This window comes from Mchenga conophoros, linkage group LG11, assembly GCF_057382185.1.
Source record: "Mchenga conophoros isolate Kocher_MC1m ecotype Shallow Benthic linkage group LG11, M_conophoros_male_GT1.1, whole genome shotgun sequence".
Lineage (NCBI taxonomy): Eukaryota > Metazoa > Chordata > Actinopteri > Cichliformes > Cichlidae > Mchenga > Mchenga conophoros.
In genome coordinates, this window is record NC_140536.1 from 6,211,841 (window position 1) to 6,224,051 (window position 12,211).

Sequence of the window (12,211 nt, forward strand, 5' to 3'; positions counted from 1 at the left end):
GCGTCCTGCTGACCTTTCAGTTTTATTTATACTTTCTGCTTTGTAAGGCTGAGGCAGTCACACAAAATACTAAACTAACAACTAGTAATCAACTGAATTAAAATATGAAATAAGTATTTATAAAACCGCTTTCACCACACAAACAATGAATTCATGTCTTTATCATATTTTTTTGCATGAATGAGCAAAATACTTTTTGTATCACTTACATGGACTTTCTAAATGACAGCACAAACCATTAAATAAATAAATAAATAACTTGTAGTACTTACTGTAATATTTTACAGTTAATCCATCATTTATAAGTATAACAGTGCTGGCATTATTTCCATTATATATGAGCTTATTAATTCAAAATAAACCATGTTTAGAAAGTAGAAAGGTCTTCAAATAAGTATTTACTAACTGATTACTAATGCTTCATAGTGCGTAACTATATTACAAACATTTTATGCAGTAATAGGATTATAAAGTCTAACCAATTCATCCACATTTGGTGCAATAATGAGTTTTTCCAGTGAGATGACTGCGACTGTGAGACTGAGTCAAAATATACCACAGTGTGTGTGTTCAGAGAATGAAGTGCAGCAGCAGGAGTGCTGTTTTAAATAGTTCTAGAGAAGAATAGCTGCTCTTTGGTGCAGAATAACATGCCTCACACAGTATCCGGCTTCGATTACACATGCACAGCGCTAAGATGCATTCACTGTTGGTTTTTGCAGAATTCAGCATCTCATCCTGTCACCCAGGCATGTCGTCACCACTGACCCTGTGTGTCTCAGGAAGTGTGACAAGGATGGCACAATATTCAAGGCCAACACAATACGGGCTGACAATCTCAAGCAGTATTCAGCTTACATTGCCAAATTACACCTTTGGCTTGTTATGGTCATATCAGAGCAGCGCTCTTTCACCTGCTTTCACCTCATCTGTGTCAGTCTGTGAGGCGTCTGCATTATGTGATTGAAAAAGTAGGAAACAGCTTTTTAACATTGAGAAGTGTTTTCAACTTAAAATTACAGTCAGCAATACAACACACCTGCTGGTCTGTTGGAGCATCCAGTGCCACTTGGAGCACCTGTCCGTGTCCCGGCATCCTGGTCTTGCTAACCACCTCGCCCTTAGCGAGGAACTCCATCTTCTGGATGTCTTCCCTGCTGAACCAGGGAAGGCGGTGCAAGTCGGCCCTGATCCTTCTGCGGTCGCTGTCTGGGAAGTCCTGCTCTGTAAAGCTTTGACACCAGTCGATGTCATCTTCCATCACAGCGACCTCTGGTTTGGACAAAGCCTTTCTGTTGGCCAGTGATCCCGGGATCTTTTTCGCATCTGAGGGATCCTCAGAGAGATTACGGTGTTTTATGAAATATCCAGCGGGCTTTTTAACAGCCTGCACATTGTCTGATTTCAGATTGCGTTTTGTTGGTTGTTTGTGTTTTTTTAAACCCAGGTGTTGTTGTGCTATCTTTGCACTTGTATGGCTGCCATGTATCTGTTTGTCTGCATTCCTGTTTGTGTGTCTAAACCAAAATTTGGCTGCCTGTCTATCTGCAGCTCCTGTCTCACTTTCTATGGGATCTGCTGAAGCATTCTTTTCAAGATAAATATATGTTTGTGTAGCTTGCGTTGCCACAGCACTGTGGTTGCTTGGTTTAATTCTGTGCTTTGGCAGCATGTTGTTGTCTATAAACTCTGGATGGGGACGGTGATGACTGGCTGGCTGGCTGACGCCTGCCAGCTCTTTTCTCTTGGAGGCAATGCCTTTGCTTTTGTGTTTATTTCTTTGTATGTCAGCGCGACGTCTCTCTTTGATGCTGTTTTTGTCATTGCCAGCAGCGTCCCCGAAAGGTTTAAGTGGCACAGAATGTTTAGATGTCTCTCTTCTACTGCTGCTTCTCAAGCTCCTGCTGTACATGTGAGTGAGTGGCTGCTGGAAGCCAGCAGCTGGAAGGGTCTCCACAATCCTGTTCCTGGACCTGAACTCCCCCGTAGAACTCAGGGCCCGGGACGACCTCCAGGCGATGTGAGCGGGTGGTGAAGGGAGTGGCAGGGTGACTGTCATCACAAAGATCATGAGGAAGAGAAGGAAAAGAGGGGTAAGAAGTAGGATCCATTTGTGACCACACCAGAGTTTGGACCACACTCGCCAGGCCTGTGGTTAAAAAACAAAACCAAACACAAAAACAGATAAAAAGAAACAGAAGTTAGAGGGAGAGTGAGAGACCAATGATTATAATGGAGAGGGAACATAAAAATCAAAGATAGCATTTGCAATAAACAGACTGGAGTGCTCAGTGCTCAGTGCTCCTGCGGGGTCTTTCTCCTGGCATGTAGAAAACAAACTCTACAAGGGAAAGCTGAAAAACAATCTGATGTGGGCACACAGCTCGGGTCGGTTGCATGAGATCAGAATAGTGACCTCTGAGTCATCAGTTTACGTGAGAGGAATAATCTGGAATTTTGTAGCACAGAGCCATCAGCACTGAAACGTCCTGTGCATGCTGCACAAACATGAATGTGTGAGGAGCAGAATATAAAGAATATAAAGCTCGTGTCAGGCGGCTGCATTTTTCCAGTAGCTTACAATTGCATTGGACCTATCCAGCTGAGACCAATACAGCTGTGGCATGCCCATTGCCTGTGCCCAGCAAGGATGGAAAAGCCGTATTCCTCACAATGTGCTCTCACTGCCCCAGTACGACTTGTGGTGTTCTTGCTGAAGGCTCTGTCAAAGTGATTTTGTCGCAGAGGTGCTAGCCCTTTATTTACTGTAGACTGCACTCCTTCTATTTGCTTTTAAACAGCAAAACTATAACTCCATGACGCTGACATTCAAATAATAGAGCTGGAATTGGCCCTTCCAATGATTTATCGTCCAATTTTTCAAGGGGTTGTGTTGCAAGAAGTCTCTGTAGCAGCATTTGTTTTATTTGACAGATCTGAGCTGAAACTCGAAATAAAATTGTTTGAGAACAGGATGGTAGCTCCTCTGCAGACAGGGTGGCCTACCAGTGGAAATATTAAGAAGCTAAGTGGCAGAGGATGCATACAGCACTTTTCCCATCAGCAAAACTTCCTGCAACTGTTGGATTAACCACACAGCTCCATCTGAATACCACACTTTCCCCCCACCTGTAAGTAAAGCCATATGTGAATGCTGCCAGGTTGACCCAGATAACTGCTCTGTCCCTGCCTGCTCTCTCGCTCGCTCCCTCCCTTTGCATCACCTTCATTTTTTTCTGCATTCAGGTGAAGGAATGTTTCAGACCCTTGAGATCTCTTCCTCATCTCAAAGCCTCTTAACAACATGCCCAGATTCCTCCACCTGTGAAAGGGTTCCATTATTCTTCTCCTGGACTGGACGGCCTGAATCAGGCTGCCTGTGCTGACAGAGCCTGTACAAACTACCCAACAGTACCAGTGTGAGACTTGGAGCGTCAGACTTATATAGATATATTCATCTACCGCTCAAAGACAATTTTTAATGCTGTAGTTAACAGTGTTAAAGAGACTACAGTATATTATAGTAGCCACACATTCAGTCCAGAATTGATCAAATGTGCTACATGGAGAAATTGAATGTCACTGAATCATTAGTGTGAGACTCTGCTGAATTACTTTAAATAAATGAGATCATTACTGAGCAGACTGGCAGCGTTTACTGACCTCTTAATGCCTTTTTATATTTCACGCTAATGGATTGGATTTCACAGCAAATCTGCAGCTCGCCTGCCTCAGACACTTTCGAGCAGGACTGCTCTGACTGAAAACTCACCTTAACCTTCGTTGTAAAGAGGTTTAAATAGTTACTCCAAGTCAATAATACAGATCCTTTATCCATCCATTTATTATCTGAAATGTTTATTTAACCAATCAGATGCTACTGCTATTTGCAGTCCCACTAACACTTTAATCTTTAACTGGTTGGTCAATTGTTAGATAGCTTAAAAATATCAAAAAATATTAAGAAATTCACAATCATAATATTTTAACTATTAATACAAATCCTCAAGTAATACAGAAATAGCTTATCTGAAATGTTCAAATTCATTCAACTCCGATGTTCTATGATGTTTTTAAATACACAATACAGATGTATGACATACCAAGATGGTGCATTATATTATTTTTAACTTACACAGAACTGGTTGAAATCTTTGGCGTCTATAAGCTGTAAAAACTTGAGATTTTAAGATATATTCATGTAGTCTGTGATTTTGCGAATCTTTATGGCATCATTGTGATGTTGTCGGGTGACAGATTGCACAGCACTTTAATACGTTACTCAATATGGTTTCTTGAAATTCTTTTCAAGGTCAACTTTGACCTTAGGGCAGTACCAATGAAGGTCAAGGTCAAATGTTTAGCCAACCTAGGTACCTAGGTATGTCCCTCGCGGCCTAGTCTATTTTTAAGTTTGAAGATGATCAATAAAATATTATGGGTAATATATAGTTTTTAACCTATCCCTACTGTCCAAAGACATGCAGTTGGTGGGGATTTGTTAATTGGAAACTCTAAATGGTTGTGAGTGCAAAGGGTTGTCTGTGTCTATATGTTTGCCCTGCGACAGACTGGCGGCCTGTTCAGGGTGTACCTGGCCACTCGCTCTAAGACAGCTGGGAGGACTCCAACCCCGCGCGACCGTGAAAAAGGATAAGCAGAAGCAAATGAATGGATGGATAAAGTTTTTATTGATTTTCAAATCTGGTGGGACCTTGGCCGGATTTTCATCTTAGTTCAACCTATCACTGGTATCTACATCACATAAAATGTGAACATACCTTCACAACTGTGGCCGTTAACCTGCTAACAAACAAAACTTTTTTTTGGTCAAAAGACGAGAGTGCATCCAGAAGACAACTGCATTCTGCTGCTACAACAACTCTTTGCAAGCACCTACACAGAGTGATGATAAAACTGAGTGTCTGCTGACCCCAGCAGCAACCAGACCCTGAACTTAAACAGGTAACCAAAGCAACGACTGTTTCTAACTGTACATTTTTCTCAAGTAAAATCACTTTACTTTAAAGTCTCTTTGTGCTCGTTTTCATCTTTGATTTGTGCTGTCGGCTTTGTGTTCTTACCCTAAATACTAAAGAGAAAGATCACACGTGACCTCATTAGGATAAGGATTTGTAATGGTGTGTGTAACTGTAGCCTATCGGTTTATATTGTCAAATGGTAATTATGAGACAGTGTGTTTCAGGTTTCAGTAAAGTACGACATAATTTTTTAGGAAAGTGTTCTGTGTAATACATTCGTTTTTTTGAGTAACAACCCCAACACTGACCACAACAAATAGGTGAAATACTCCCAACATTAGACATTACATTCATGCAGATTTATTACATGCCGTGTTGTCATTGATGTGCTGCTTAGTGATGGTGGTGACTCTCAAGTGGAGCCAGTGACAATCCATTGAGAATCAAATTAATAAGTGACGTTCCCAGTTCCCATCCCCACTCCTGTATACAATTTATGAAGCTAAACTGCACAAAGTCAGTTTTTCAGCTAATGACTGAATTTGATTATAATACTGAACTATTAAATCTAACATGATACCTTCATAGTACCATATAAATGAACTTTATTCAAGTTCAACATTGATTTTTAATTTAGTTCCACCTTGGTCTTCTTCCGCTACTGAAGAAAGTATGTGGCTCTTTTTCCTTCCTAATTCTTCAGCCTGTCTGCTGTGCTGAGCAGGTAGTGTACTGTACCGTGGCCGTTTGAAGCTTTTTCACAGAAAAAAGTTGCCTGCTGCTTTGAGAAATTAAGTCTGTGAAAAAGTGCTCAGTGTGATACCGACAGTAGACTTCAGACTATAAAAAACCAAACCGGGAACTGAGAGAGATAATCATTTGCAGTGAGTGTGCCACTAAGTGAAAATACTCTTACTGTTTCTAGTCATGTAAGCCATTACTAATCTTTTAATGCACTTCACACATAATACAAACACAATACATTTTGGTCAGTTTAAAATTGTACTTTCTTCTTATGCACATAGTGTTTCCTAATAATAATAATTTCTAATGTGTTTTCATTGTAGTCCAATGAAATATCCCACCAACAGCCTGCATTAACTCATCAGTGACAACTCCCCCACCAAGGAAAAGCAGTATAGTAGTCACAAGTGCCATCCTGTTATTGTGGCAGGTCAAGCTGAAAAATGTCTTTATCATTGAGTTTCATTTTAGCCACTGTAAGACTCACACGACACTGCCACCATCAAGACAAATTTTTAACTGCTAACAGTTTACAGGATTCTTATTTAATACAATCAACCTGGCTCTGCAGTGACTTTAAACTTTGTGTTTCAAATTATAGCTCAAATTATGACCTTGCATTGAAGACACAAGGTGATAGCATTCCATATGCAATACTACAGCCCCACACAACACACACACACACACACTCCTCTGCGTTAGCAGTTACTTTGGCTGAGATTTGCTAATTAGTGTCCATTCGTGTGCAGCCTAGCATAGCTTGATGTGAATATGCCAACAGTGGAGTGTGCTGTTGCCTTCAGCACCTCTCTATAGCATCCAAAGATGCCAGGCTTTTTAAATGTTTAGAATGAGAGGGGAGGGAAAACTCACTGCATGAGTCACGTGATGTGGTTGGCTGTACTTTTGACTGTGCTGTCATGCACTTTGACCCACAGAATAAATACTTTGAAAGAAAGAACTGGAAAAACACAATGAATAAATATACAGAGTGGTGAGAAGCCGCGCACACACACACACACTCACATGCGTATGTAAGCCTTTTCTGCCGCGATAAGAATCACAAACCCCTAAAGACCTGAGGTTATAGAGTCTAACTCAATGTAGCGTTTTGTTTGTGCTTTCAAAGAGAAAAATGACACTATTACTGCCAAGCTAAAGATATTTTACACTTGTTATCTTCCCAGTTTTCTTTTTTCTCTGACAGGTTATTTGTGTCTGCAGTCCTGCCTCTTTGTCTGGCTCCACTCTTCTTCCTCCGCTGCTTTGACAGCAGCCCTAGGGCCAGCAGTTTCTCTCTCCACTACAAATGAAATGAAACCGGTGTCCACGGTTACCAGAGTTCAGGTACGCATAGCTCCCGTAGATTCAAAACAGGTCACCAGGTGCAGGCACAAAGCAGCATGCAACGTGGATTTAATGCATTAAAGCATGGTGGGAAGCAGTGAAAGCAGTTTAGAGATATTTCAGTCTAATGAGGAAACTTCAAATTTTCCTTTGTGATGACGTTTTAAATTACCCTGAACCATTCCTTAGGTATGCTGCTATCGGCTCAGGCTTTTGTTTTTCAAAACTTCAACATCATCTGATAAAGAATAGACCCTTTCAAAATATGGAAACAACAAACATGTTCGACACCCTGTCAAGTCAAACCAGGCTATGAAGGAGGAGATGCTAGCCTCTGGTGATGTGCGGCACAGATGTAAAGAAATGACTCTAACAAGCATTGCTAGCTATTCTCGTAAATGCACTTCTTAGAACAGGAAAAGTAAACAGTGGATGAAAATGACTGATTTCCATCCAATTAAAATATTTTTGAGTGACGATATTTGTGAAGCTCCTGAAATGAGATACAAGTTTAGTTTACTTCACTTCAAATTAAGTGTTAAGCAGATATTTTATACTTGTATGCAAAAAACTGCCTGCACGGCTTTTGTCCATATAGTTGACTTATGCTGTGTCATTACTATTGCACTGCAATACTGCTGTGGCACCTTGTGTCAATAGATTATCATTTCATATCATTGTGTCATCACTGAAAGTCGGTCATTGGAAAAGACTGGCCCTTTATTTATTTACACTTATAAATGCAGTTGCCTGCAAGCATCAATAAAACGTTCAGATGATATAATGAAGATATGCTGCCCAATAGGGCAGGGCAATATGGCCAAAAATATTTATCACGATATATATTTGAAGATTTGCGAAACGATATGACTGACACTATAATTGACGCAAGACAAAATGCTTTACAACTCCACAACTTTGTTAGTGCAAAAAAAACCAAGCAGCTATTTATATTAGTTTAGTTCATTAGTTAGTTCCCCCCAGCATTTGCTGCTTTTGTCATAAGGCGTGCAGCTATTTAAAGTACGCCGATTGTTTGTTGAGTCCGCTTCTTTGGTCTCACCACCTCGCTAGTTGAAGCGGACGCCTTTTCACATGCTTTAGCAGCTTTGTTGTACTCCAACAAGTGCTTCTGCTTCAAATGATGAAATAGGCTTGCGGTGTTTCCTCCCTTCGCTACGACGGCCTGCTTGCTTGTTCTACAAAAAATTGTGCTTTGGTGGGTATCTGACGGAAGAAAACCAAACCACTTCACACCACTGAAGTTGCACAATTTTTACAAACCAGTTCTGGTTCATCTGTTTCATTCAACGATCCGCTTTCGCCCTTTTCTCTGTCGCTGCCATGCTTTTTCTGAGATGTGTGTACGAAAGGTACTGCGCATGCGCATTTTACCCATATTCTGTTGCGATATTTCATTTTCTTATCATTGCCTAACATTGTACCGGAATTACCGTGAAAGGTATAATATGGCCTACCCCTACTGCCCAATCCTATCAACCTGTCTGCAATATATCCAAATGAAACTAAATAATTTTGTGGTTTTCACCTACTAGAGGACAGCAATACAAAGGGAGTCATCTTTTAGCACAACGCACAAAGGGGGGATTTAGAGAACAGCGAATTCATCATGTTTCATCTCTCTTATCTGCTAAGAGTTTATCGCTAATGTAAACTGGAGTCATCTGTATTAAAGCACTACAAAGTGTTCTGCATCTGCATGTGTGTTTGCAGAATGATATCATGGTTTAGCGGACATATTATGCTTTTGATTTTTCTGTTATATCCTGCAACACTGGTGGATGTTCATATGAAACATGGCCAGAGTTTCAAATAAAGTCCAAGTAATCCCTGTGAGCCAAAAGCTCAGGATTTGGACTTCTCCTAAAACTCTGTTTCAGACAGCTATTTTTGTTCTTGGCTCTATGTGATGTAATACAGAGAGGATGTCGCTGTTATGGTCATCTCAGGCACTGAGCACAGAAAACCTATAAAACCTGATGTTCAAACTTTGTGTTTGTGAGAGGCAGCCAATCAGATTATAACTGGGGACGGGAAAGGAAACTCAAAAAAGCTTATTACAAAGATGAATCATTTTGAAGTCTTAATCATGAAAAGCTGGTCTAGTAAAGTCCAGGAATAAAGACTGTGGCAAAGTTGTTGTTGTTGATGATGATGATGATGATGATGATGATGATGATGATGATGATGATGATGAAGAATAATTAGTCCCCTCTAAGTAGATTTATGACTAAAAGATGATATGTTGTTTATTTAATATCTGGCAGCTTCATATCTAACCCTCCACATGTATGTATACCTCTTACCTGCTCTGACAGGCCAGGTGTGCCACTATCTGACAGCTCCTGGCTCATTTCCCCTTTCTTTTCTTTTTAATATCACTTCTTTTCTTCTCTTCCTGCTCAAAGCTGACGGCGAGGTATGCAGCATTAGGTCAAGACACGCAACAGGTGCTGCAGCCAGCCAGCCTCAGGAGAGAATGGAGAAGAAAGGAGGTGAGAATGTCTGGACCCAGAAACCTGTCTCATTTCACCGTCTTCTCTATGGCACCTTTTATCAGTGTGTTTAAAGAGACAGGGCAAGACACAACAGAATAAAAGTCTTGACAGAGCAGTGTGCTGGCAGAAGTGGATGTGCTGTTTCCAAAAGTGTGTTTAACTGTGAGACAAAGTCAGCAGAACAGTGCAATTACGGGTAAACTCTAACATACCAGATGGATGTCCTCACATTAACAAACGGAAACTGGCCATCAGGTTGGAAGAGCATTAGCTAACCATCTGTGCTGTAGTTAGTGTGACATGGCTCAAAACAAATACACTTTGTGATTTACTAACAGAAGGGTAGACTCAGTACACTTCTGTTACACCGAATGAGGGTAAGGAGGGGTATATTTGGACTTAGTGCTATAAAAGGGAAAAATTAGCCAGAAATGACCACCTTACTGGACATACACCAGTCAAATCATACCCAAAGCAGGAAGGTCCTCTTGTGTTACCGTCCACATGTTTGATCAGTATCACAGTTTTAATAGAACTCTTTCAGTTACATCATTCAGTTACTAGTTTATTTATTCTTCACAGAGGATTTTCTTAAACTTAAAATATTATTCAAATGAAAAATACAAAAAACAGTTTGGAGTTGACTGCTAAGTCAGTCATGCACAAGCCTTCACTGCAAGATTTCTGCAGACAGGGACGAAGAGAGCCCCCCCAGCAACAGCAGACTAGCACAGTACCTTGGGGCAAGCAACAAAGTCTCAAAGTCAAGAGTCAAAAGCACAAACTGTTCATAATCCTTTCACACGCTCACCTTGTGAGTCTGGGCTAAGCTCTCTTTCATTCATTTTTACTCAGACTGCACCAAACAGCTCCTAGCTTCAGCTTTTAAGAAGGGGAAACACAGCAATGCTGTGAAGGCAATGGTTGTGCTTATTATGAAACAGATAAAACGAGTGCTTCACAGTAAAAAGGGACAGATTTAGAATTAACTTAAAACTCTATTACATTAGAATTAGAATCACTGCTGAACCTGAAAAATTAAGTGAAAAATGAAAAACAAAAAACGGTTTGGAGTTGACTGTTAAGTTAGTCATGCAGTCAAATGAACCAGTGAGGGTTGCTGCAAACGGATCCAAAAGTGAATCGGTTTGCACACATAGGTGTTGCCACATAACTGTGCAAACTACAGGTGACTGCAGCCCTCTGTAGTAAACAAAGCAAGGCAACCAATGCTAGTCCTGTTTGATTGACCGTTTGGCTAGCACTAGTATAAAATAACTGACGGAAATCAAGATCAAAAATTACAAATGCTACTAATTAGGGAAAGTAAATGTGGCTCGAGGCCGTAATTAACTAAGGCTCTGAAATCCTCATTGGGGACTTTATTATTAGTTATTAAGCTCTTGACTTTGAACTACAAACGGCAACACCATGGCGAAAAAGAGGTATAAGGAGGTATAAGGATTCATCCTCAAAGATTTCATGTCTTGAACAAATGGCATTTCAGTCCCTGCAGAGTAAGGTGGGATCAAAGGTCGGGAGAGATGCAAAGCACAATTTTTATATACGTATATATATATATATCTAAACAACCAAAAAAGAATAAAAGTCAACATCTATAAAACATATCTACCAATATACATCCAAGTTATTTGATAATTGTTATCCCAGCTGTTTAAGCTGCATGAGTACTTGAAATTTTTTACTGCTACTATCTTCATTCCATTCTGTTGAGCTGTTTTATTCCAAATGTGGTGCTTCAAGGTCAAACGGAGTGTGGAATTAAGTAAAGCTGAGTGCACTTTGATTTAAATGTACAACAGAGCTGAAGTCTTCATTAATCATTAGTGTTATAGTCTAGCAATTAAACATTTATATAGAGAAGTACAGAAAGAAGCAACTCTATGATGTTGTTGTATAATGAAGTGATACTAACGGGAAAAGAAGGTTTAACAGCGCATGAATGATAAGAAGCTGGCATCAGGGCTTTAGAGAGTTTGAATGAGCCAGCATCTGAGATTGGTTTAATAGAGCTATCAAAGCTGGAATTATGTTTGAAATTTATGAGGTCAGAAGGTCTCTGTCTGTGCCAGCTTCAATTATAAGAAAGAAAAGAAAAGAAAAACCAAAAACACACACGAATACACACATCATCCCCTCATAAACACACACACACACACACACACAAACACACACACACACACAAGCAAAGAATAACTCCCCGTCTGGATCAAAGTGGATGGAGAGACTAAAAAAAATAACGAGTTAATTCAATCTGGATTAATTCAATCAGAGAGACATCAAATCTTCAGAGACACAGATATACCGCGCGTGTTTATGTGCAACATCAACTAACTAACAGCCAAGCGTCAACACAAAAGATACAGCTTGCCACTTCATAACACCCGGTTTGGACTGGTATCCTTTAATATCAGTGTTAAATTAATTGGATGTGCGTTCAGAGGCCAATTACATTTGTGCAATGCTCTTACAAAGAGTTCACCTTTACAAGCAAATACACATCACTGGCTGATTCCCAACAAGAACACGATTATCTGTACAGGTTGCTGCTGCAGGATAAACAGTGAGGGTAAAATAAATTTATAAAATACCTAAGTT

General features: G+C 40.2%; 1 protein-coding gene across 4 annotated transcripts in view; it reads right to left on the minus strand.

The window, feature by feature from the left end:
• Positions 1 to 12,211, minus strand: part of gask1a (golgi associated kinase 1A) — a 78,606-nt gene that overhangs the window by 42,743 nt on the left and 23,652 nt on the right. For 3 of the 4 annotated variants that reach the window (XM_085290603.1, XM_085290601.1, XM_085290604.1), the window contains exon 2: positions 1,040 to 2,149. In XM_085290603.1, coding sequence (XP_085146729.1) covers positions 1,040 to 2,149 — 1,110 coding nt within the window. The remainder of the gene's footprint in view (positions 1 to 1,039; positions 2,150 to 12,211) is intronic. The other variant, XM_085290602.1, reaches the window with a different exon arrangement.